The sequence below is a fragment of the Scyliorhinus torazame genome, chromosome 3 (assembly GCF_047496885.1).
Source record: "Scyliorhinus torazame isolate Kashiwa2021f chromosome 3, sScyTor2.1, whole genome shotgun sequence".
NCBI lineage: Eukaryota > Metazoa > Chordata > Chondrichthyes > Carcharhiniformes > Scyliorhinidae > Scyliorhinus > Scyliorhinus torazame.
In genome coordinates this window covers 90,527,480-90,554,245 of record NC_092709.1, presented here as the reverse complement: position 1 = coordinate 90,554,245, position 26,766 = coordinate 90,527,480, and the positions used below count along the sequence as shown (strand labels likewise).

General features: G+C 44.9%; 1 protein-coding gene across 5 annotated transcripts in view; it reads right to left on the bottom strand.

The window, feature by feature from the left end:
- The window catches only part of sorcs2 (sortilin-related VPS10 domain containing receptor 2), a 963,142-nt gene that overhangs the window by 39,834 nt on the left and 896,542 nt on the right, over window positions 1–26,766 (bottom strand). For 3 of the 5 annotated variants that reach the window (XM_072495949.1, XM_072495950.1, XM_072495951.1), the window contains exons 20-26: window positions 26,447–26,580; window positions 26,223–26,346; window positions 24,146–24,258; window positions 19,285–19,410; window positions 4,888–4,987; window positions 3,729–3,831; window positions 2,421–2,591 (exon numbers count right to left, since the gene is read on the bottom strand). In XM_072495949.1, the coding sequence (XP_072352050.1) occupies window positions 2,421–2,591; window positions 3,729–3,831; window positions 4,888–4,987; window positions 19,285–19,410; window positions 24,146–24,258; window positions 26,223–26,346; window positions 26,447–26,580 (871 nt within the window). The remainder of the gene's footprint in view (window positions 1–2,420; window positions 2,592–3,728; window positions 3,832–4,887; window positions 4,988–19,284; window positions 19,411–24,145; window positions 24,259–26,222; window positions 26,347–26,446; window positions 26,581–26,766) is intronic. The other 2 variants (XM_072495953.1, XM_072495954.1) reach the window with 1 other exon arrangement.

Below are 26,766 nucleotides of genomic sequence, written 5' to 3'. Positions count from 1 at the left end.
CAGGGGGATAGAGTGGTACAGGAGCAAGGCTGCTGGAAGGCAATCTCATATCTTAGCCGTGCAGCTTAAATGTAGACTCTGGGAGCCCAGAGTGCAAGAGAAATCTGATAGCTCTACACCAGGGCATCTGAGTGTACTGGGATGTCTGTCAGCAAACTTGTGCACATTCAACAAACTCATAGATGAACTTTTACATCAGCCCCAGTTTTCCAGCCAAACCCCATACCCTTGATTCCTTTACTGTCAAAAATCTATCAATCTCAGTCTTGAATCTTCTCAGTCTTGAGTATCCTCAGCTTGAGAAGATAGGGAATTCTGAAGATTCACAACTTTCTGAATGAAGTAAAAATCTCCTCAACTCAATCTAAAATGACCAACTCGTTATTCTGAGACTATGACACCTAGTTCTGCAATCTTCAGCCAGTGAAACAGCCTCCGCACACAGTCAAACCCTTTAGAAATTTTAATATTTCAGTGAGATCACCACCCATTCGTATAAACTCAAGAGAATATAAGCCCATGAACTCAATCTCTCCTCATAGGACAATCCCCTCTTCCTAGGAATCAACCTAGTGCACCATTGTGTAACCCCTCTGAGGTAAATATCCTTCCTAGATATGGAGAACAAAACTGCGCACAGTACGGGTGTGGTCTTATCAAAGCTCTATACAAAAGTATGCAAGATTTGTTTACTGTTATACTTCAACTCCCTTTGCAATGTAAATTAACATGCCTTTTGCCTTTCTAATCTGTAATGCAGTAACTGCATTGTAACTTTCCATGATTCATTTAAATTGAAACCCAAACCCCTAAGATACCGAAGTTTTACTAGTCTCCCACAATCTAAAAAAGTATTCTGCTGTTCCATTCTGCTTACCAATCTGAGCAATTTCCTGCCATACTTTCAGCTCACACTCCCTTTATCTGGCTCACACTCCCTCACACAATTACACTAAATGAGTGAAACAAAATGGGTTGCAGTAGAAAAGAAGTCCATTTGACCTCTTATGTCTGTTTTGTCAGAGCTTTCCTAGGGCAATCGTAAACTAATCTTAGTGCCCTCAATCAAACCAGAACTAATCCCACAGACCTCTACAAAACAAACCTAACCTCAAGAGAGAAACCAGAAATTATAAATCTGTTCATCTAACATCTGTTGAGGGAAGGTTACTGAAATCTATAATCAAAGACACAGGGCAGGATATACCGAGCAACGCCATGTGCAGAGGAAAACTGGCAGTGGGATTGTTTGGTCCCGCCGTTATCAACAAAATTTCCCATTGAATGCACCGCTCGTCGCCGGGAAACCCATGCGCCGTTGGTGCTACCGGAATATCCCGCCAGCGTCAACAGCTGGTAAATTCCGCCCACAGTGTTTGAATACTTCAAAATTTGAGCTGATTTGAGAAAGTCAACATCGTTTTTTTTTTTGAAAAATAAATTTAGAGTGCCCAATTCATTTTTTCCAATTAAGGGGGAATTTAATGTGGCCAATCCACCTACCCTGCAACATCTTTGGGTTGTGGGGGCGAAACCCTCGCAAACACGGGGAGAATGTGCAAACTTCATACGGACAGTGACCCAGGGCTGGGATTCGAACCTGGGACCTCAGTGCTGGGAGGCAGTGGTGCTAACCACTGTGCCACTGTGCTGTCCCTACATTGGTTTTCAAAGGATGGATTATGTCTAAAGTACAGATTTAAAGTTTTGAGGAAGTAACTGAAGTATTAAGCAGAACAATGTTTATGGATGTTGCTTAATCCATTGGCTTCCCGGAAGGCATTCAATAAAGATCCAGACACAAAACTCTTAGCAAAAATTTTAGCCCATGGAATTGAAGGCAGATTATTGACATGACTAATGAGTAGAATAAATCAAATAGAGATAATGAGGAGGAACTACATTTTCTTTCATTGATTCACAGAATGTGGGCATCACTGGCAATGTCAACATTTATTGTCCATCCTTAATTGTCCTCAAGATGGTGGTTGTGAGCCACCTTGGAAGCTGAGTGGCTTGCTGGGAAATTTCAGAGGGCAGTCAAGAGTCAACCACACTGCGGAGGGTCTGTATTCCAGAGCATTACATCATTCATGTCCCCGGTTCCCATGCCGAGTAATGGGGAGTATGGTGGAGCTGCCTGACAAGTGTGTCAAGGGAGAGACTCCTACACTCCTCTGCATTACCCACTGCTCATCACAAACTAGTTGGATGTGGTATCCCTTGTGCACACCCTGCTGCTTCATCTAATCCATGTGGAAAGAGTTGCAGTTACTCCTCTTGGAACAGAAAGCATTTGTCACTTCCCTCGTGCAGCATTGGACAATGAACTGGTTGATATCTTGCTGATATCACTTGGCATTTGCCTTAAAGGAGTGTGTTGCATAAAAGTGAAGGGCCATGTTGATTTTAACAGTTACCGGCAGTGCTGTCCTTGCCCTGGCTTTGGGCTCCAGCTTGAGCTACAACAGGAGATAGGAGAAATGTTTCCTGAAAAGCTGGCAAGTCCTCCATCGCAATGCCCGCCTCTTCTCTCTTCTACCAGCTGATCCTGTTCTCTCTCTTTCTCGAGATTTCTTTGCTGCTGCTTCCTACAGCCCCAAGGGCAGACACAACAGGAGGCAAATAATATAGCGGCATAACAAACAACCACTCTTGCAACTCCCAAATGTTGCTACCAGCAACTCAGAAGACAGACGTCCAACATAGAAAATCAACAAATTAAGGTCCAGAATCTCACCAGCAATTTGACAGGGCAAAACCAGTGACTGACCTGAATGGAGGTGATGATCTCTTTAAATATCACTTCTACAGGCTGCTTCTCAAATGTAAGTGCATTTACATGTAAGTAGAATTTACAATGCTGAAGGAGGCCATTCGACCCATCGAGTCTGCACCGACCCTTGGAAAGAGCACCCTACCCAAGTCCATGCCTCCACCCTATCCCCGTTGCTGGACAAGTTGAAGAAATATTGATTCAGATGCTGGGCATACCAATTTTACTAGTTTTCTTTACAAACTATGGAGGCATATAAACCTTATTTACATATTACAATTACCTCTGCGTACTTTTCTGATGAATATGAGGTACCTGACCCAATATACATGAAGTGCATCTCTAGTATGGATTGATTGTGTACATGCCTCATGCCATACTGGGCAATAGACACAGGTTCAAATCAAAAAATTGGGTGCTTGGCATTTTTTAAATGGAATTTGTGACCTCTGCCTCCTTTACTTCTCCCTTGTCCTTTCATTCTCAAGGTCTTGCTCATTTGGGAAGACATGGACAATGTCAACACACTCCTTGATTGCCTGTCAGCAGGCAAGCTTGTCCAGTTTGTAGGGGCTGGTTTAGCACAGGGCTATAGAGCTGGCTTTTAAAGCAGACCAAGGCAGGCCAGCAGCACGGTTCAATTCCCATACCAGCCTCCCCGAACAGGCGCCGGAATGTGGCGACTAGGGGCTTTTCACAGTAATTTCATTTGAAGCCTACTTGTGACAATAAGTGAATTTAATTTCACAGTGCATCATGAGGCCTTTATCTTCCATTGTCCACCGTTCTGGTCGCAACAGAAAAACTGCAACCCCATCCAGCAAAGATCTGGGGCTCCTAATTATGAGTCCACATTACTGCTTATAGCAACTTGGCCCCTTATTTTGACTGAATTAAGGTTCTAGATTCTGAGTCAAGCTTTGCTCTCAGATCCTCATCGCAAAATGCTTACCTCTTGAACTTATGCAAGATGAAAACTCCAACGACGAGCAGGCAGATCACAAACATAACCACAACTATCAGCACACCTTTCCCTCCAATGCTTTTCTGGGAAACTGAAGAAAAAAACGTTGATGTGACACAGATTGTTAGCACAGAGAATTTAAAAATCCTATATCAAAGTTCCACTCAGATTTTTCACTCAAGTATGCCTTTTCCCTGAAACAATTATTGTTTTATCCAATTATAAGACTTAACAAAAAGTTCGGTCTACATTTCCATATAACATTTTTCACAGGCAAAAACAAATTAGGTGGGCTTTTCACAAATGGGTTTAAATTAAGCAGGATATAAATGTAAATTGGTTATTCTTTGCATAGTCGTATTTTATTTCCACTTGCTACATCCAATTCAATCCACAAAATCACTGGGATGACAATGGCACTGAATTTCTGAGCTGAATACAGCACTCCTTGTGGCAGGATATCAGGAGTGTGATTTAAAGTCCAAAAAATTAGTCCTGGATGCCCTGGATCCTAACCTTATTGCTGAGTTCCCAGAGGGAGAGCTTCTTTGAGGGAAGAACATAAGTTCATCCAAAAGTAGCTCCTTATTTCACTGCGGGTATGGCTAGGGAAGGGATTCCTAGGTCAAGAATTGTCTCAGTCTGGCGGCTGACATGTACAGATGACTGAAGCATATCAGCTGATGGGGGGAGGGGAGGGGGCACACCTGGGGTGCCAGATTTAAAAGAATATATCTATTCAGGTCCTTTGCAAAGAGGGCCTCAGAGAGAAAACGTTTGGCCAGCTTCAGTGCTGCCCTCGCAATGTGGATTTTCTGCACCGCTTTTTCCGAGACACCTGCTGTGTCAAGTGCCGTAGGTGCGCTTGCTGTGGCGCAGGAACCCACAATTAAAGCATTAATAATGAAGTCTCTCCCTTACTCTGGAAGGTCTGATTGGATCAGCAGTCTAGAACTACCAGTCATGATGACAAGACGTCAGATTTATGGATTTCTGATCCCAACATCTCCGATGTTTTTCAGACAACAGGAATGAACATCCACATAGGCATCTTCAATGATGTGCAAGTTGAATGTGAACATTTTAACAGAGCTTGTTTTTGATACTATACAGTCCTATTCTATTCTGGATTATATTATGGCTTTACCCGCTCTATAATCAGCCAGTGTAACAGTCACTTCCACCCCTGGTTTCAGAGAGATCTTAACTTGATTTTCTGTCAGAGCTTCTATTAAGGATTCAATTCCCTGAGGGAAAAAAAGCACAAAAACAATCTATCAGTATATTGTGTTGAATAAATTACTGCAGAGCTCAAGTTTCAAAAGCCTTGTCAATCACCTCCATTCTCAACAATACCAAGAATTCATTGTGATTTTCACTTACATTATTGAGCTAATTTGGTGGTAATTACCACAGACACACAAAGGATGAGTGACACCACTCAATTTGCAGCTCACTGAAGACCAAGTAGAATTTTCCATAACCCTTATATTACATTAGAATAAATGAAATGCCTTACTTTTTCTTACCCAAACCTACCACTCCCATCACCAACCATCCTCAGTTTACCAAAATACTTATAGATAATTCTCTAACACAACACTTCAGGCTATCTAATCCCAGTGCTGCAACACCTCGTTGCTTGCATGCAAAGTTTTTAAATTTAGAGTACCCAATTCTTTTTTTCCCAATTAAGGGGCAATTTAGCGTGGCCAATCCACCTACACTGCACATCTTTGGGTTGTGGGGGTGAGACCCATGCAAACACGGGGAGACTATGCAAACTCCACATGGACAGTGACCCGGGGCCGGGATCAAACCTGGGTCCTCGGCGTCGAGAGGCAGCAGTGCTAACCACTGCGCCACCGTGCTGCCCATATTGCATGCAAAGCTACTGGTCGCCAATTTAAGAACATTTTCCAGTACCATGAAAACATAATATTTAGGATCAGTGAGAGGCGAGGGACAGTTCGAGTTGCAAATAAATTGCAGAGAGAAGAAGGGTAGATGGAATTTCTTTCACTGAAATATAATTCAATAGGTTTTCTGTTTTTAATTTCAGATTTCCAACATCTGCCGTAATTTGCTTTTCCGTATGAACTGATGGCCTCCTTAAAGATTACTGGCTCCACATTAGATGCTGCTTCAGATATATCTTGATCTTGATATTTTTCTGGTTGGAATTCTAATTTCCAGTCTATTCCTCCAGGCTGCCCTCTACTCTTCCAAATCCCCATAACATAAAAGATATTGCAGGCTTCTTCATTATGGCGAAACAACTTATCCTAACTTCGCCCCAAACTCTTGGCAACAAACTACAACTTACATTTGTATAGCGCCTTGAATGCAGAATTGTAATCCGTCAAAAAAATGAACACCGAGCCAAAGGACACATAAAGGGGGAGTAAATAAAACTCTGCTAAAAGAGGTGAATTTTAAGGAGGGTCAGGAGGGAATGAAGTTGAAGTGCAAAGGAATTTAAGGAGCCAAAACCTGTAATGTGGATCCGTGGTTGTATTGAATTGGCTGGGGTATAGTTTTAGGTGGACTGAGCGTTTAAGGGAGTGACGTGGAATGGCTGAAGACTGGCAACTGTGATGGTGAGAATGTCAGGCGAGGGCAGAGATGGATTTGCAGTCAAATAACAGGCTCTGCTTTCGTCGAGGATGGGGATGTTCATGGAGCCTCTTGCTCCCATTAGTTATTTAATTATCCACCACCATTCATGCCTGTATGTGCAGGACTGCAAAGTGTTGAGCTGATTGATTGCAGATTTGCTTGGTTCTATCTGCAACTATCTCTCCTGCCCTTCGTTGGCATGAGTGCTATAAACCAGAATTTTTTTCAATTTTATATTTTTTGCATAGTATTTCTGCTTTGCTTGTGATTTTAAGAAAATCTATATTATGTTTCTATTACATTTTTAAAAGTTTGTTTTAAATCAAGGTGTACAAAGTAAATGTGATTGTGCTTTGATTAAGTCAAGTAATTACTCAATTATGTAACGAGTCTTTATATTGTCAACTGTCCACCTCCACACCCTTCCACCCCCCTTCTGGAGATGTGCGGGGAAAGTTTATTTACACAGAGGGTGGTGGTGGCCTGGAATGCAGTGCCAAGTGAGGTGGGCGAGGCAGATACGTTAGCAACCGTTATGACTTATCTGGATAGGCACATGAACAGACGGTTCTAGAAAGATACAGGCGGTTGGTCTAAATAGGACATGTGATTGGCGCAGCAAGGAGGACCGAAGGGCCTGTTCCTGTGCTGTATTGGTCTTTGTTCTCCACCCTCCTTTGCTCTGTTTTTCACACTGGTCAAAGTAGGCCATGTTCAGAGCTGTTGTTTTGTCTAAGCTGGGTGTTTTTGCCAGATTTGGGAAAATAAAAGTTGTTTCCTATTGTTTAAGCCAGTTCTTATTGCAATCAATGACCTTTGAATGACAAGCTAGGACAATACATAAACTTATACATGGAGTGGTTAACTATGGTGTGGAATCAGAAGATGGTGTTTGGTCGATGGAAAGCATAACTTAACTAATTGCAGACGGGAGACATCAGCAAAAAGTTGTGTAAAGAGCTTGAGTCCAGTAAGTCTCGCAGTGCCTGCGAGAAGAACTTGACCATGATTCATTGTTGTCAGACTCTTATTTTTAGAAAGTCAGAATGGAGGCTTCAGAAGGCTGGAATGGAGCCAAAAATTGGACTTAAAGGAGTACAGCATCCAGCATTCTGGGCTATGTCGTGTTATTCACCCTGGGGTAACACGGACTGCAACAGGATGCAGATGAACTGTAAAGCATACACCAAACGTAGGCATTTGTTCAATACGATTTATTGAACTTCTGTAACAATGCACACAGCTGGCTGTGGGTTGACACTCTACTACTCTAAGTGTACTAATTCTAACTTACTCGACCAGGCTAGCTCTGATCCACGTGAATAAGGTGCTAACTGATATAGACACCTTGATTGTCACTACAGTTGTCACCAGTGGAAAGAGGCAGAGTGCTGATGCCTCTTGTGTTTTATAGTTGGAAGCCCCCCTCTGGTGTTCTGTCTGGTGATTGGTTGTGTTCTGTCCTGTATGTTGATTGGCTAACCTGGGTGTCTGTCACTGCCTGTTTTTACCTCATGATGTGCATGGCTGCATATTATGACATCCCCCCCTTTAAAAAAAAATTGTCGGTTGCTTAACATAGAACATAGAACATAGAAAATACAGCACAGAACAGGCCCTTCGGCCCACGATGTTGTGCCGAACCTTTGTCCTAGATTAATCATAGATTATCATTGAATCTACAGTGCAGAAGGAGGCCATTCGGCCCCCTGAGTCTGCACCAGCTCTTGGAAAGAGCACCCTACCCAAACTCAACACCTCCACCCAACACCAAGGGCAATTTGGACATTAAGGGCAATTTATCATTGGCCAATTCACCTAACCCGCACATCTTTGGACTGTGGGAGGAAACCGGAGCACCCGGAGGAAACCCACGCAGACACGGGGAGGACGTGCAGACTCCACACAGACAATGACCCAAGCCGAAATCGAACCTGGGACCATGGATCTGTGAAGCAATTGTGCTATCCACAATGCTACCGTGCTGCCCTTAAGAACAAATAAATCTACACTATATAATTTTCCCGTAATCCATGTACCTATCCAACAGCTGCTTGAAGGTCACTAATGTTTCTGACTCAACTACTTCCACAGGCAGTGCATTCCATGCCCCCACTACTCTCTGGGTAAAGAACCTACCTCTGATATCCCTCCTATATCTTCCACCTTTCACCTTAAATTTATGTCCCCTTGTAATGGTGTGTTCCACCTGGGGAAAAAGTCTCTGACTGTCTACTCTATCTATTCCCCTGATCATCTTATAAACCTCTATCAAGTCGCCCCTCATCCTTCTCCGCTCTAATGAGAAAAGGCCTAGCACCCTCAACCTTTCCTCGTAAGACCTACTCTCCATTCCAGGCAACATCCTGGTAAATCTTCTTTGCACCTTTTCCAGAGCTTCCACATCCTTCCTAAAATGAGGCGACCAGAACTGTACACAGTACTCCAAATGTGGCCTTACCAAAGTTTTGTACAGCTGCATCATCACCTCACGGCTCTTAAATTCAATCCCTCTGTTAATGAACGCGAGCACACCATAGGCCTTCTTCACAGCTCTATCCACTTGAGTGGCAACTTTCAAAGATGTATGAACATAGACCCCAAGGTCTCTCTGCTCCTCCACAATGCCAAGAACTCTACCGTTAACCCTGTATTCCGCATTCATATTTGTCCTTCCAAAATGGACAACCTCACACTTTTCAGGGTTAAACTCCATCTGCCACTTCTCAGCCCAGCTCTGCATCCTATCTATGTCTCTTTGCAGCCGACAACAGCCCTCCTTACTATCCACAACTCCACCAATCTTCGTATCGTCTGCAAATTTACTGACCCACCCTTCAACTCCCTCATCCAAGTCATTAATGAAAATCACAAACAGCAGAGGACCCAGAACTGATCCCTGCGGTACGCCACTGGTAACTGGGATCCAGGCTGAATATTTGCCATCCACCACCACTCTCTGACTTCTATCGGTTAGCCAGTTCGTTATCCAACTGGCCAAATTTCCCACTATCCCATGCCTCCTTACTTTGTGCAGAAGCCTACCATGGGGAACTTTATCAAATGCCTTACTAAAATCCATGTACACTACATCCACTGCTTTACCTTCATCCACATGCTTGGTCACCTCCTCAAAGAATTCAATAAGATTTGTAAGGCAAGACCTACCCCTCACAAATCCGTGCTGACTATCCCTAATCAAGCAGTGTCTTTCCAGATGCTCAGAAATCCTATCCTTCAGTACCCTTTCCATTACTTTGCCTACCACCGAAGTAAGACTAACTGGCCTGTAATTCCCAGGGTTATCCCTAGTTCCTTTTTTGAACAGGGGCACGACATTCGCCACTCTCCAATCCCCTGGTACCCCCCTGTTGACAGTGAGGACGAAAAGATCATTGCCAACGGCTCTGCAATTTCATCTCTTGCTTCCCATAGAATCCTTGGATATAACCCGTCAGGCCCGGGGGACTTGTCTATCCTCAAGTTTTTCAAAATGCCCAACACATCTTCCTTCCTAACAAGTATTTCCTCGAGCTTACCAATCTGTTTCACACTGTCCTCTCCAACAATATCGCCCCTCTCATTTGTAAATACAGAAGAAAAGTACTCGTTCAAGACCTCTCCTATCTCTTCAGACTCAATACACAATCTCCCGCTACTGTCCTTGATCGGACCTACCCTCGCTCTAGTCATTCTCATATTTCTCACATATGTGTAAAAGGCCTTGGGGTTTTCTTTGATCCTACCCGCCAAAGATTGTTCATGCCCTCTCTTAGCTCTCCTAATCCCTTTCTTCAGTTCCCTCCTGGCTATCTTGTATCCCTCCAATGCCCTGTCTGAACCTTGTTTCCTCAGCCTTACATAAGTCACCTTTTTCCTCTTAACAAGACATTCAACCTCTCTTGTCAACCATGGTTCCCTCATTCGACCATCTCTTCCCTGCCTGACAGGGACATACATATCAAGGACACGTAGCACCTGTTCCTTGAACAAGTTCCACATTTCACTTGTGTCCTTCCCTGCCAGCCTATGTTCCCAACTTATGCACTTCAATTCTTGTCTGACAACATCGTATTTACCCTTCCCCCAATTGTAAACCTTGCCCTGTTACACGTACCTATCCCTCTCCATTACTAAAGTGAAAGTCACAGAATTGTGGTCACTATCTCCAAAATGCTCCCCCACTAACAAATCTATCACTTGCCCTGGTTCATTACCCAGTACTAAATCCAATATTGCCCCTCCTCTGGTTGGACAATCTACATACTGTGTTAGAAAAGCTTCCTGGACACACTGCACAAACACCACCCCATCCAAACTATTTGATCTAAAGAGTTTCCACTCAATATTTGGGAAGTTAAAGTCGCCCATGACTACCACCCTATGACTTCTGCACCTTTCCAAAATCTGTTTCCCAATCTGTTCCTCCACATCTCTGCTACTATTGGGGGGCCTATAGAAAACTCCTAACAAGGTGACTGCTCCTTTCCTATTTCTGACTTCAACCCATACTACCTCAATAGGGTGATACTCCTCGAACTGCCTTTCTGCAGCTGTTATACTATCTCTAATTAATAATGCCACCCCCCCACCTCTTTTACCACCCTCCCTAATCTTATTGAAACATCTATAACCAGGGACCTCCAACAACCATTTCTGCCCCTCTTCTATCCAAGTTTCCGTGATGGCCACCACATCGTAGTCCCAAGTACCGATCCATGCCTTAAGTTCACCCACCTTATTCCTGATGCTTCTTGCGTTGAAGTATGCACACTTCAACCCATCTCCGTGCCTGCAAATACTCTCCTTTGTCAGTGTTCCCTTCCCCACTGCCTCATTACATGCTTTGGCGTCCTGAATATCGGCTACCTTAGTTGCTGGACTACAAATCCGGTTCCCATTCCCCTGCCAAATTAGTTTAAACCCTCCCGAAGAGTACTAGCAAACCTCCCTCCCAGGATATTGGTGCCCCTCTGGTTCAGATGCAACCCGTCCTGCTTGTACAGGTCCCACCTTCCCCAGAATGCGCTCCAATTATCCAAATACCTGAAGCCCTCCCTCCTACACCATTCCTGCAGCCACGTGTTCAACTGCACTCTCTCCCTATTCCTAGCCTCGCTATCACGTGGCACCGGCAACAAACCAGAGATGACAACTCTGTCTGTCCTGACTTTCAACTTCCAGCCTAACTCCCTAAACTTGTTTATTACCTCCACACCCCTTTTCCTACCTATGTCGTTGGTACCAATGTGCACCACGACTTCTGGCTGCTCCCCCTCCCCCTTAAGGATCCTGAAGACACGATCCGAGACATCCCTGGCCCTGGCACCCGGGAGGCAACATACCTTCCGGGAGTCTCGCTCGCGACCACAGAATCTCCTATCTATTCCCCTAACCATTGAATCTCCTACAACTATTGCTTTTCTATTCTCCCCCCTTCCCTTCTGAGCCCCAGAGCCAGACTCAGTGCCAGAGACCTGGCCGCTAGGGCCTTCCCCCGGTAGGTCATCCCCCCCAACAGCATCCAAAACGGTATACTTGTTTTGAAGGGGAACGGCCACGAGGGATCCCTGCACTGTCTGCCTGTTTGTTTTTTTCCCCCTGACTGTAACCCAGCTATTCTTGTCCTGTACCTTGGGTGTGGTTACCTCCCTGTAACTCTTCTCAATCACCCCCTCTGCCTCCCGGATGATCCGAAGTTCATCCAGCTTCAGCTCCAGTTCCCTAACACGGTCTTTGAGGAGCTGAAGTTGGGTGCACTTCCCGCAGGTATAGTCAGTGGGGACACCGGTGGTATCCCTCACCACCCACATCCTACAGGAGGAGCATGTAACTGGCCTAGCCTCCATCCCCTCTTACCTTAAAGAATATAGCTGCTGTGTGGACTAACTAGATCTCCGCCCTCCGACTCTGCTCCCAGTCAGCTACACTTCCTGTAAACACCTGGCTCTCTTTGCACTCTTTGCGGAAATGTCGGAAACAAAATGAAAGGAGCACCTTACTCCCTCCTCACCTAACTCCCTCGGTCACCAAACTCTCACTATCGCACTCAAAAAGCACCAAATTCAGCACTCCCTCGGTCACCAAACTCTCACTATCGCACTCAAAAAGCACCAAATTCAGCACTCAGTGCTTAAGAGCATATACGACATATTTACAGATATAACTATTTACAGCAAATGACGAGTGAATGCATATGTACATGTAAGGTGTCTAGCGTGCAGATACAGAACAATATGTACAGAGGAAATATTTATAAGTCCAATCTCTGGGGCTGGCGTTGGATCCTTGTCGACTGCCTGAGAGGTGGAGGTGGGGACGACGGCGCCTTGACAGGCGGGATTGCAGCCAGATTGGTGGCCTTGTGGAGAGAGATGTCCGGAAAAGGCATAACGACAGCTGGGAACGTGAGATCCGGTGGTGTCAGGCAAGTTTGCGTAGGGTCCTTCTGTTGCGCCTGACAATGGATCCATCAGCCATGTGAACCACGAACGACCTGGAAGCAGCCTGTTGACCAACAACAGCTGGAGCTGACCAGCCTCCACCAGGCAACTTGATGCGAACAGCATCTTCCGGAGAGAGCACAGGCAAATCAGTAGCATGAGCATTGTATGTCAGCTTTTGCCGGTTTCTGAGTTGCTGCACCTTTTGCAGCACTGGGGGATAATCCAGGTCAGGTAAATGAATGGCCGGAACAGTCGTCCTCTGGATCCGTGGTGTTAACAGGTTCCGAATCCAGCAGCCCTTGCTGCACACTTTGAACGCATTTGCGTTGGAACAGGGATCGCTGGCCCATGATCGGAGGTGCAGACCTCCATAAGGCTGCATAATGGCCAGGCTTCCAACAATTTAAACATCGCCTGCCTCTTGCAGGGTATTGCTGCTTTAAGTGAGCGGTGCCGCAGTTCAGGCACGTCATGACGTTGACGTCGTAACGCTCTGTGCGTCGTCGCACATGCGTAGTGCAGTCAGCCGCCGCTTCGTTCTCCCATCTGTGGTGCGCATGTGTGGGACCCCAGGAAAAGCGGGCGAAATGGCCGCCTTCATCGATGCTAAGGCGCCGCATTCGGGCGATGGCCTGTACACACTCTGCCTCGAGGGAGGCAAGTTGGTCCTGTTCTGCCGATTTAAGGCGGGAGTTGCGACTTTTCGCCTGTTCATGCACTTTACACGTCTCGATGGCTACTGGCAGGGTCATGTTTTTTATTTTTAGGAGCTGCTCCTGTAGGGCATCAGAGTGGACCCCAAACACTATCTGATCCCTGATGAGGGAATCAGCGGTGTCACCGTAGTTGCAAGATTGCGATAATATGCGGAGATGAGTTAGAAAGGGTTGGAAAGGCTCATCATTACCCTGAAGGCGTTGCTGGAAGACATAGTGCTCAAATCTCTCGTTCGTTTCGACTTCACAGTGACTGTCGAATTTGGCTAACACGGTCTGGAACTTGGTCTTGTCCTCGCCGTCGGCAAAAGTGAGCGAATTGAAAATTTGGATGGCCTGGTCCCCCGCAGTCGATAGGAGCAGCATGATTTTTCTGGCATCGGACGCATCCTCGAGGCCCGAGGCCTCAATGTACAGACTGAATTTCTGCTTGAAGACCCGCCAGTTGGCACCGAGATTTCCGGAGATCCGGAGCTGTGGAGGGGCCTGGATCTTCTCCATGCCGCTGGAAGGCACTTGCTGGTCGTCACTGAATTATTCAAGGTAAATTACTTAGATGAAGTAGACTCCTGGTATCATGTCGTGTTATTCACCCTGGGGTAACACGGACTGCAACAGGATGCAGATGAACTGTAAAGCATACACCAAACGTAGGCGTTGATTCAATACGATTTATTGAACTTCTGTAACAATGCACACAGCTGGCTGTGGGTTGATACTCTACTACTAACTTTAACTTACTCGGCCAGGCTAGCTCTGATCCACGTGTAGAAGGTGCTGACTGATATATACACCCTGACTGTCACTACAGTTGTCACCAGTGGAAAGAGGCGGAGTGCTGATGCCTCATGTGTTTTATAGTTGGAAACCCCCCTCTGCTGTTCTGTCTGATGATTGCTTGTGTTCTGTCCTGTATGTTGATTGGCTAACCTGGGTGTCTGTCACTGCCTGTTTTTACCTCATGATGTGCATGGCTGCATATTATGACAGATGTGGCTGCATCACAGGACATAGCATATGGAATCTCACGTGTGTGTGTGTGTGTATATAGATGACACCACGGCTTCCGATGACGGCGGGCGGGAGGCAGCCGCGCGTTGGAGGGCTCCCGTTCGGGAACGGCATTGTCGGGGGTTAACGCCCAGTCCTAGGGCCAGCGAAGGCAGTAAAAGTCGAGAGACGGCACACAGGAGAAGAATGTCGAAGACCAGCAAAAAAACGGCCGCGAAAAAAGCGGCTGAAAGTCCGTTGGGGAGTGGAAAGGTCAGTAAAGAAAATGGAGGCTGGAGCATCAGGGGAGGCCGCGGTGCTTACGGCTGAAGGAATAACTAAGGTGATGGCTGCGGAATTCGAAAAGCAGTTTGCGCAGTTTGCGAAATGGATGGATACGGTGAGGAAGGAGATGAGGGAGGTTTTGAGTGCGCTGGTGGAGGAGGCGATTTCCCCGGTGATGACGGTGGTGGCGAGCGCAGTGGCGGAGGTGCGAGAGCAAGGGGAGGCGCTGAAGGAAGTGGTATCATGTCATGTTATTCACCCTGGGGTAACACGGACTGCAACAAGATGCAGTTGAACAGTAAAGCATACACCAAAAGTAGGCATTGGTTCAATACGATTTATTGAACTTCTGTAACAATGCCCACAGCTGGCTGTGGGTTGACACTCTACTACTCTAAGTGTACTAACTCTAACTTACTAGACCAGGCTAGCTCTGATCCATGTGTGGAAGGTGCTGACTGATATATACACCCTGACTGTCACCAGTGGAAAGAGGCGGAGTGCTGATGCCTCGTGTGTTTTATAGTTGGAAGCCTCCCTCTGGTGTTCTGTCTGGTGATTGGTTATGTTCTTTCCTGTATGTTGATTGGCTAACCTGGGTGTCTGTCACTGCCTGTTTTTACCTCATGATGTGCATGGGTGATAGAGTTTACTTGATTACTTGATAGAGTTTTTCGAGGAGGTCACTAAGATGATTGATGCAGGTAGGGCAGTAGATGTTGTCTATATGGACTTCAGTAAGGCCTTTGACAAGGTCACTCATGGTAGACTAGTACAAAAGGTGAAGTCACACGGGATCAGGGGTGAACTGGCAAGGTGGATACAGAACTGGCTGGGCCATAGAAGGTAGAGGGTAGCAATGGAGGGATGCTTTTCTAATTGGAGGGCTGTGACCAGTGGTGTTCCACAGGGATCAGTGCTGGGACCTTTGCTCTTTGTAGTATATATAAATGATTTGGAGGAAAATGTAACTGGTCTGATTAGTAAGTTTGCAGACGACACAAAGGTTGGTGGAATTGCGGATAGCGATGAGGACTGTCTGAGGATACAGCAGGATTTAGATTGTCTGGAGACTTGGGCGGAGAGATGGCAGATGGAGTTTAACCTGGACAAATGTGAGGTAATGCATTTTGGAAGGGCTAATGCAGGTAGGGAATATACAGTGAATGGTAGAACCCTCAAGAGTATTGAAAGTCAAAGAGATCTGGGAGTACAGGTCCACAGATCACTGAAAGGGGCTACACAGGTGGAGAAGGTAGTCAAGAAGGCATACGGCAAGCTTGCCTTCATTGGCCGGGGCATTGAGTATAAGAATTGGCAAGTCATGTTGCAGCTGTATAGAACCTTAGTTAGGCCACACTTGGAGTATAGTGTTCAATTCTGGTCGCCACACTACCAGAAGGATGTGGAGGCTTTAGAGAGGGTGCAGAAGAGATTTACCAGAATGTTGCCTGGTATGGAGGGCATAAGCTATGAGGAGCGATTGAATAAACTCGGTTTGTTCTCACTGGAACGAAGGAGGTTGAGGGGCGACCTGATAGAGGTATACAAAATTATGAGGGGCATAGACAGAGTGGATAGTCAGAGGCTTTTCCCCAGGGTAGAGGGGTCAATTACTAGGGGGCATAGGTTTAAGGTGAGAGGGGCAAAGTTTAGAGTAGATGTACGAGGCAAGTTTTTTACGCAGAGGGTAGTGGGTGCCTGGAACTCACTACCGGAGGAGGTAGTGGAAGCAGGGACGATAGGGACATTTAAGGGGCATCTTGACAAATATATGAATAGGATGGGAATAGAAGGATACGGACCCAGGAAGTGTAGAAGATTGTAGTTTAGTCGGGCAGTATGGTCGGCACGGGCTTGGAGGGCCAAAGGGCCTGTTCCTGTGCTGTACATTTCTTTGTTCTTTGTTCTTTGGGTGCATATTATGACAGACTACAGCCAGAGTTTATTCATAAACCACTGCAGACTATGGAGAAAGGGATGTCAACCAAGTGACTAATCAGAGAGTTCCCTCACATGCAAGGTTATTCAACAACTTAATGAATGTACCAAAGGGAACCGGGCCATTTTAGGGAATCGTTTTGAACAGACTAATTTGAGGTTACCATTAGTGCTACAATAAAGTTGTCTTTTTCCCGTTCTTTTAACATATGTACATTTATATACAAAGGTTTTTTCATTCCTTTTAATAAAGTTATCTTTCTCCCCCTTTTCTACATCATTAGTAATTGTTTAATTAAAAAAATTGTTTTCATACATTATTTGGTATTGAGTTATTTATTCCTGTTATGTCAATAGTACGAGTCCGAGCATAAGTGACACTTCGAAAGGGACTCTCATGCCCCGAACTGCTTCTGCTGTTTAGCAAGTAGACCCCCCCCCCCCCCACAAGGGGCGGCGTGAATCCCGCCCCGCCGCTCCAACGCCGGCTGCCGAATTCTCCGGCGCCGGTATTTGGGCGGGGGCGGGGATGGTGCCGCGCCGGTCGGGGGCCGTTGGCAATGGCCCCCCCGGCGATTCTCTGGGCAAGATCCATAATGGCGGGACCTGGCTTGGGGGGCAGCCAACGGAGTCCTCGGGGGAGGGTGCGGGTGATCCGGCCCCGGGGGGCCACGATCGGGGCCTACCAATCTGCAGGTGGGCTTGTGCCATGGGGGTACTCTTTCCCTCCACGCCGGCCTGTGTAAGGCTCCGCGATGTCCGGCTCGGAGAAGAAATCCCCTGCGCATGCGCAGCAAAGGCGCCAGCGGTTCTGCGCATGCGCCAGAACACGTTGGCGCTCCTGCGCATGTGCCAACTCGTGCGGCCGGCGGAGGCCCTTCGGCGCCGGTTGGCGTGGCACCAACCACTCCTAGCCCCCGGAAGTGCAGAAGATTCCATGCCTTCCGGGCGGCCCGACGCCGGTGTGGTTCACACCACTCTTTGGAGCCGGTACTGCCCGCCCCACTGATTGCAGGAGAATCCCGGCCCTCATTTTGAGTCATGCCTGGTGCTGCTCCTGGCATGCCCTACTACACTCTTCATTCAGCCAGTTTGGTCATCTTGCTTGATGACTGATATGCTGGGCCATGAGGTTACAAAATTTGTTGAAATACAGTTCTGCTGCTGATAGCTACCACGTCTCATTGATTTTCTGTTTTGAGATGGAATATTTGTTTTAAATCTGTCCTATTTAACATGGCAGTGGTGACACAAACACAATGGTGGGCGACCTCAGTGTGAAGATGGAAATTCATCTCCAACACTTTGTGGCGATCACGCTTACCAATACTGTCATGGACAGATGTATCTCCGACAGGTAGATTGGTGAGGATGGGGTGAAGTAGGTTTATCCCTTTGCAAGCTCAGGATTTAGCCAGCTCCGTCAGTAATGGTGCAACCAAATTACTGCCATTGTGAGATTTGGACTCACATTTTCTAGTCTAGTAATATAACCACTATGCTACTTCAAGCCAGTGCTAAAAACTAGTGCCATTCTGGACTTGTTCGGTTGAATAAAATCACCTCTCTGTATTTTCCTATAGATAGAACCATAATTATGTACAGATTTTCTATGTTTAAAATCTGTAAACGATGGCAATTTCAGTTGACAGAATGGCAATGGTTCCCATATTTAGCATATAAATTATAAGTTATTGATAAGCGATTCCATTTATTAATAATTATCAAAATTCAGTATCATTAGATAATGTGAATGATGTGAAATCTGGACTAAGGAAATTCCAGTGTATGTCAACAATAGGGTTAAGATAATTACCTGAAATTTAAATTTGCATAGCAGGACAGACAGCTCCTACTACAAGAATAAATACAACCTGAGTCAAGATGCACATAAACCTGAACATCAATATGAATATCACCAGGAAATACGATCTGCTACATGTGGACAATGTCTACACTGTCTCTCCACAACTCCCCATTCCTAACCCTGTAACGTTCTCCAGCCTCTGAATTTCCCATGATGCAGCCTCGCCCGTTTTGAACATTGCAGTACTGTTTGTTTCATCTTCCTCTGCTCCATTATGGATGGCAGAATCTCCAGCTGTCTTAGCTTTGCACTCTGCAATTTTCTTCTCAAACCCATGCCATCATTTCGCCCCACTTTTAAAAGCCTTCACAAAAACCTAACCTCTTAGACCATGATCACAATCATGTCTCCCAAACTTCTCTTTAACTCCAATAGAGATATACCTGAAATCACAATTTTATTTTCTTTCTCCACAGATGCTGCCTCACCAACCGAGTGTTTCCAGCATCTGCGGTATTTCTCTTTAACTTTTCTTCAGCTTAGCATTTGTTCCTTCATTCCCACCCTTTCTGAAATGCTTTCAGACATTTTGCTATGTTAAAGGCACAATGCAAATATCAGTTATTTTGATTATATGTAAAACTCATAGAAGTAACCAATTCCACAGTTTTGGCTGTTTTCATATAATTCGAAGTTGTCTTTATATTTCCGACTTTTCCATAATAATTCAAATTTGGTACCTTGTCAGTGGTTATGCTCCTTTTCCTCTTTGGTTTCTCTGGTGGTGGAAGTAAGTAGAGCTCTGCTGTGGTGGGCAGACCCACTCTGACCACTGTTAAAAGTAATTCCACAGGCATGCCTGTTGTCTGCAAAGATAATGATTGTTACATTGGGCAAAATATTTGAAAACGTCTCACACTGATTCTTCTGAATGTTAATGAGATGTCATTGAAAGGGACAGGAAATGACTACTAAAAGAAGCTGGAATACTTATATACGACTAATTTGCATCCACAAATACTTAAGAAAATGAAGGTAGGAAGCAAAACCTTGTGAAGGTAGGAAGGAAAATCGTGTGAATTATTTTTGCGAGGTTGATTAAGTTAAGTTAGTAATGAATGACAACATTGCTCTGCTACAAAACCACAGACGGTTGAGTTTTGGATGAGTTGCTAGCTCTGGAATTCCTCTCCTTGAGATACCCACCTGCTGCCCCTACAGAAACACCAGTTAGCAACTAAAGATTCTTTAAACCTAAAATAAAACAAACACTGAAGAACTATCCCCAACCATAAAGCAATCCATCCTAAACCATAAACTCTCAGGAGGTTTAGGGGTTTGCCAGGGCAAGGTCCAAGGTGCTAGGAACACGGGTGGTGCCGAGTCCAGAGGTGGTGATCTTTGGGGTGTCAGAAGACCCGGGAGTTCAGGGAGTGAAAGAGGCCGACGTTCTGGCCTTTGCCTCCCTGGTAGCCTGGAGATGGATCTTGTTAATGTGGAGGGACTCGAAGCCCCCGAGTGTAGAGACCTGGGTTAGTGACATGGCTAGGTTGCTTAGCCTCGAGAAAATAAAGTTTGCCTTAAGAGGATCAATGTTAGGGTTCTCCCAGAGGTGGCAGTCGTTCGTCGACTCTCTTGGGGATATTTAATTTAAAATGTCGGCAGTGGCAGCTTTCCGAGGTGGGGGGGGGGGGGGGGTTGTGCTTGTTTGTTTTTTGTTATTCTCGATGGTCTGCGAAGACAGAGCCGTTCGGGGAATTATCTATTTTTGCACTATTAATGTTTGACACTGATTGTTCTTTTTCTGTTTTTGTTATTAAATTTCACAAATACTCCAATAAAAATATTTTTTTTAAAAAAAAACTCTCAGGGGGTTTCCCTCACCAAATGTGAGGCCTAGTTGGACTTGTCAACATACCTTCCAGAACTATACCACGGAGCTTTTCTCTTCAAAAAAGAAGCGAAATGCAATGTAAGGAGGAAGAGAATAAGTCATCCTTTCTCCAACCTAACCTCGCCTATTGAGATAAAGGTCACACACACACCACCCAGCAGTGGGCCAATCATTTTTTAAAAATAAATTTAGTGTACCCAATTCAAATCCCAGTGCTGCAACACCTTGTTGCTTGCATGCAAAGTTTTTAAATTTAGAGTACCCAATTCTTTTTTTCCCAATTAAGGGGCAATTTAGCGTGGCCAATCCACCTAACCTGCACATCTTTGGGTTGCAGGGGTGAAACCCACACAAACATGGGGAGAATGTGCAAACTCCACACGGGCAGTGACCCAGAGCCGGGATCGAACCTGGGAGGTCGGCGCCGTGAGACTACAGGGCTAACCCACTGCGCCACCATGCTGCCTACCCAGTGGGCCAATCACATTTATCAGGGCAAGAACGAAGGAGACGATAAGATGTACTCAACTATTATAACTGTATATATAAAAAAGAAAGAAGGATAGTTCTCCTACAGCCCCAGTGTTGTACATCCTGAAATTCGTATTCCTTAACTCGAAAGCACACCTGAGGAATATTATTCATGAAAGGCATGTGCAAGTCCCTGTCGTAAATACAATACTCATAGTAGTGCTCAGTTACAAAGCCACCCCTATCAGTGTGATAAGTACCAGTCCAAATTAAAAGAAAAATATAATAAAAAGGGAAAAAGTCTCACCTTTATAGTCAACTGCAATCTGTTACTAATGACATTCAGATGAGTGATCCGAGTGATCAGCCTTCCATGGTAACAAGGTCTTCTAATGATAGGCCTCTTTCTCCTCTCTCTACACACAAGTTCCTCTCTCTGTTGTTTGTGCTCCATTTCCTTGCTGCAGCTCAAGACATTCTGCAACTACAGCAACTACAGCTTCCATTATGAAGCTAGTTTACTCCTGAAAGGCCTTCTAACTCCTCTGACCTTGATGGCAAAATCCAGCACCACTCCTTTGTAAATCCAAGTTTGCAAAACCCCTCCAATAACAAACAACACAGTATTTCTACTAATTCTGAACCAGCATAATATGTCAAAAGCACCTAATCTGAAGGTTGCATGGTTCACCCTTTAAATGCCCATAGTCAGGTTGGTTTGGGGAGGGGAGTAGTGGGGAGTGTGTTCCTTTGTGCAGTTGAATGCATGTTTAACTAGGAATGATTAAGAGAAGATGTTATCAGGACCCATATAATTGGAAATTGCAGGAAATCGCCGATGATACAAAGATAGGTGGAGGGGCAGGTAATATCGAGGAGGTGGGGAGGCTGCAGAAAGATTTAGACAGTTTAGGAGAGTGGTCCAAGAAATGGCTGATGAAATTCAACGTGGGCAAGTGCGAGGTCTTGCACTTTGGAAAAAAGAATAGAGGCATGGACTATTTTCTAAACGGTGACAAAATTCATAATGCTGAAGTGCAAAGGGACTTAGGAGTCCTAGTCCAGGATTCTCTAAAGGCAAACTTGCAGGTTGAGTCCGTAATTAAGAAAGCAAATGCAACGTTGTCATTTATCTCAAGAGGCTTGGAATATAAATGCAGGGATGTACTTCTGAAGCTTTATAAAGCATTAGTTAGGCCCCATTTAGAATACTGTGAGCAATTCTGGGCCCCACACCTCAGGAAGGACATACTGGCACTGGAGCGGGTCCAGCGGAGATTCACACGGATGATCCCAGGAATGGTAGGCCTAACATACGATGAACGTCTGAGGATCCTGGCATCATATTCAGTGGAGTTTAGGAAGTTGAGGGGAGATCTAATAGAAACTTACATGATAATGAATGGCTTAGATAGGGTGGACGTAGGGAAGTTGTTTCCATTAGCAGGGGAGACTAGGACCCGGTGGCACAGCCTTAGAATAAAAGGGAGTCACTTTAGAACAGAGATGAGGAGAAATTTCTTCAGCCAGAGAGTGGTGGATCTGTGGAATTCATTGCCACAGAGGGCGGTGGAGGCCGGGACGTTGAGTGTCTTTAAGACAGAAGTTGATAAATTCTTGATTTCTCGAGGAATTAAGGGCTATGGAGAGAGAGAGGGTAAATGGAGTTGAAATGAGCCATGATTGAATGGTGGAGTGGACTCGATGGGCCGAATGGCCTTACTTCCGCTCCTATGTCTTATGGTCTTAACATGAACCAAATCAGCATTAGAAGCGGTTTGGCATTATCATCTGATCACTTTACACAATTCCAGTGCATGCATGCATCGTGGCACAATCCCTGTACACAGGCCAACCTAATAGTGGTGACAAATGGTCAGAAAAACCATGGCACACGAGAGTCTCAGGCTTCCCTTATGCCAGCATCAGTGGCTTATAGAATTGAACTTCACAGCCCAGGTTATAGCAGTACTGTGTAGGAGCCAGGAGTGCTAATGAATAGGTAGCCTTTGTGAATTCAGAATGGTGAGAAGACTATCAGTATGAATTAGGAAGTGAGAAGGGTGCCAGTGTGAACAAGCAGGTGAAGGAGAGAAGGGTGCCAATGTAAACAAGCTGGTGAAGGGGAGATTGGAGGATCGTATCAAACAGCATGTCCCTTCTGCTGTTAACAATGGACAAGTTTCAGTCCCTACCCAACCAGCCCACGCTTGCAAAATGCAAAACACAGTGTCCAACATTAGATCTGATTCCACGACTGGACAACATTTGCTAAATAATCCTCAGTCTGCTAAGAATTTATAATATCAACCAAATTAAGACCATCAGTTGGGCTTGCAGTGTGCTGCATTTGCATGTACTGGAAGCTACATATGTTAATACACAGGACCCTGTTCTTGCACCTATTTCAGTGAAAGCATTCGCTGGTTTATTCCTCAAGAAAATGCCCAAATCAGGGTCAAGCTGCCTGGTTTAAATTTTCAAACAATGATTGGCAGTTAACTCTCGGTAACCATTAACTGGTGCATTCTCCATGGCAACACTTCCACCAATCAGTGTCCACCTGCCCACCAATCAGCACTTTCTTCTCATACAGTATAAAGTTGTTTCCCCTGACATTGGTATTCTTGTGATTGTCTTGTCAAGTGCAAGACATAAAGCTTCTACAAAATGTCTTTTCAGCAATGTCATCTGAGAAGCCTGACTGAATGAAACACCATCTTTGTTCAAATAGTCAAATGGGAATTCTGAATTAACGTGCAGGAAAATGATGCAAGTCTGGAGCAACTACAAATTGAAAATGCATCTTTAAACAGGAAAACTTGAAAATATGTGGGAAGAGAGCGAAGGAATGGAATTTCGTAAATAGCTATTTCAAATCACCAGTGCAATGGCTAGATGTCCTACTGTGTTGCAAACTCTAATTCTGTGACCTTGTCTAACTGCAGAGACTGTAAGATCTATTCTTGCTATATTCTCAGTCAATGCACTGTGAGACAAAAAAATGCATCTACCTAGTCCTTAAGGCACTTGCACTGACTTTGATAATGACAATTGAAGATAGACTCAAACCATGCAAAATAACTAGGCAGATGTTTAACCGTTTCGATGGAAATTTTAATTTCCTGATTGTGAGTTAGATTTTCAACATGCCAATCTGCAATCTTTATCACACAATCATGAAATATTCCAAGCGTGTGATTTCTGGTGGCGGTAAGTGATTCAGTAGCAAATACCTCTGCTAAAATCCGCGATATAACTTGTCCAATATCTTCCCTCCATTCTGGTACATTAGGATTGTAACTGTCGATGTTCTGAGAAAATTCAAGAGGTACGACTTCCAACTGATCTGAAACATCAATGCATTTGTACTAGAACTGTAGTAAAGGTTGATGACACATTTATTCAAACTATTCTCTCCTTGAAAATGATTTTGGTAAATTTTGTGTTTGGTGAAGAACCAACGGCCATTCTGCTATGATGACATGATGCTCAATTAATGCAATTATTCATTTCAACAATTTGCATCACTTAGGAGCCAATTTTCCTAAAACATGCTCCAAGTATAAGGTCTTTCTCACTCACCTGTACAAAAGGAATTTGTGTCTGCACTCCCCATAGCTTCCACCCATTAACAATGAGAATGTGCATTGGTTTATTCAGCTTGTGCCTCCTTTGTAATCTAGAAACTTGCTGTGATGTAGTCCCTTTAAATAGTTTTTCTGGGACACAACTTCAGAATTCTAATATATTGTTATATTATATTTTATTCAAGATTAACTGCATGACTCATAGGACAGTTTTCCTACTGACAATGCAGAACATATTTACTGATCCACGGGTTCCATGCTCCGAGGGGATGCATGTTGGGTCAGGGCTCCAGCACTGCAATGCCGATTCCCTAACCCACATTGGCTTTGATTGCAGTGTCCCATCGGGATCTCAGGTTCAGTGAATTTATGAACTAAGGTGAAAAACGTTTTGGAAAAAGTTGTAATCAACTTCCACAACTCTTAATTCTTCCAGAGGCCCAAATTGACGGGCAAATTTTGAAATAAGTGTTATTTTGGGCAAACAGCAGCTAGGAGCAAATTCCTCTGCAATTGCATCTGAAATTAGGCAGGATGATGGCAGAGAGTGTAAGTAATTTTGGTAGATGGTGCTTACCACACATCACCAGCCCAACTGGACGTCCTTGAGCAGGACCACTGCTGGCTCTCCATCCCCACATCTAACACATGCTATGGCAGAGAGGATGAATGGGCTAGGTACCAGAAGGATTTGCATTCTGTCCACTTCATTGATAGCCACTTTTTGGGGCTGCTACATACAAGATAGTGGTGGACCCTAGAAAGCAGCAGCAAAAGCCTTGAAATCTCCTCATGGAGAAGAAAGCCTTATAGCATCCTCTTCTTCTTTCATGTGGTGTCAGACACTTAGGCCCTGAAGGTTCCTATCTGAAAAGAGACGTTCATGGGACAGCTGTCGTTATTCTGGTGTTTCTGCCCTTTTAAGATCCCTGGCTCCTTATTTTAATGCTCGGATTTTCCACTCTCGCACTGACAGGATCTCTGTTGATGGTGGGAACCCAACCAGGAACCTGCTTTACATACTGACTGATTCCTAATCCACGGAAACATATCAAGTTTGGGGGGGGGATCAGAAGGGACTGCTGAAAGTCCAGTCCTGGCAGAACTCCATCCAGAGGGAAGTCCTGGCAGATATCCTTTAACAACTAATTTCTTTACACCATGGCTTGCAAATCGCTGAACCAACAAGACAATAACATGTCCTATCTACATGTGTCATCTGATGAATGGGCAGGCATTATACAGTATTACAAAAGACCTTCACTCAAAAGTTTACCAATTATTCACAGTAATATATCATGTGGACAGTTTTAAAATTTCTTCATGGGAAGTGGGCGGCGCTGGCTGGCCAGCATTTATTGTCCTTGAACTGAGTGGCTTGCTAGGCTATTTCAGAGTCAACCACATTGATGTATGTCTGGAGTCACATGTGGACCAGATCAGGTAAGGATGACCGATTTCCTTCCCTAAAGGACATACGTGAACCAGATGGGTTTTTATGAGAATAGACAATGGCTTCACGGTCATCATTAGACTCCAGAATTTTATTGAATTCAAATTGCATCATCTGCCATGGTGGGATTTGAAACCTGAATCCCAGAGCATTACCCTCGATCTCTGGATTACTCATCCACTGACAATACCACTATGCCACCGCCTCCCCTAGAATTGTCTAGATGAAGATACAGCCCCACGCTTCAAAGAAATACTTCAGATTTCTTACCAAATATCCTCACCACCTTTGAATCCTGAACCATGGAACTACCACAAGAGGCCTGGACTGTGACTTTAACCGGACCGTTCTCACTAAAGCTGGTTATGAGACTGTTTTCCAGGGTAAGACGAGGCTGCAAAAAATGGTTCAAAAACATGGAATATGTCATCTCCTCTTATTTTAAACAGTACTTCCTTATTTTATCATCTGGATGTGTATAAGATGACACCCACCTCAAGGCTGTCTCCCAGCCACCACTGGAAGACTGTGAGGTTGGAGTTGCTGGGCTGCACTAATGCTGTCAGATTCACTTGCTGATTCCTGCGAATGACTGGCAGTGCCTCCAGATACACAACCTGGAGAGGTGCTGAGGAGGCCAAGTGCAATTGTATTAGTAAAACATCTGTACACAATGCTGCCCAATTAATCAGTCGCTACAAGACTTTACCTTAAAATGCATTCATCCAATACTTCAGTTAATTACACTTAAAAGTTTGGGTTCTGCATTACTTTTTCAACTTTCCAATTACATCTTTTACAGTTGCATAAACAC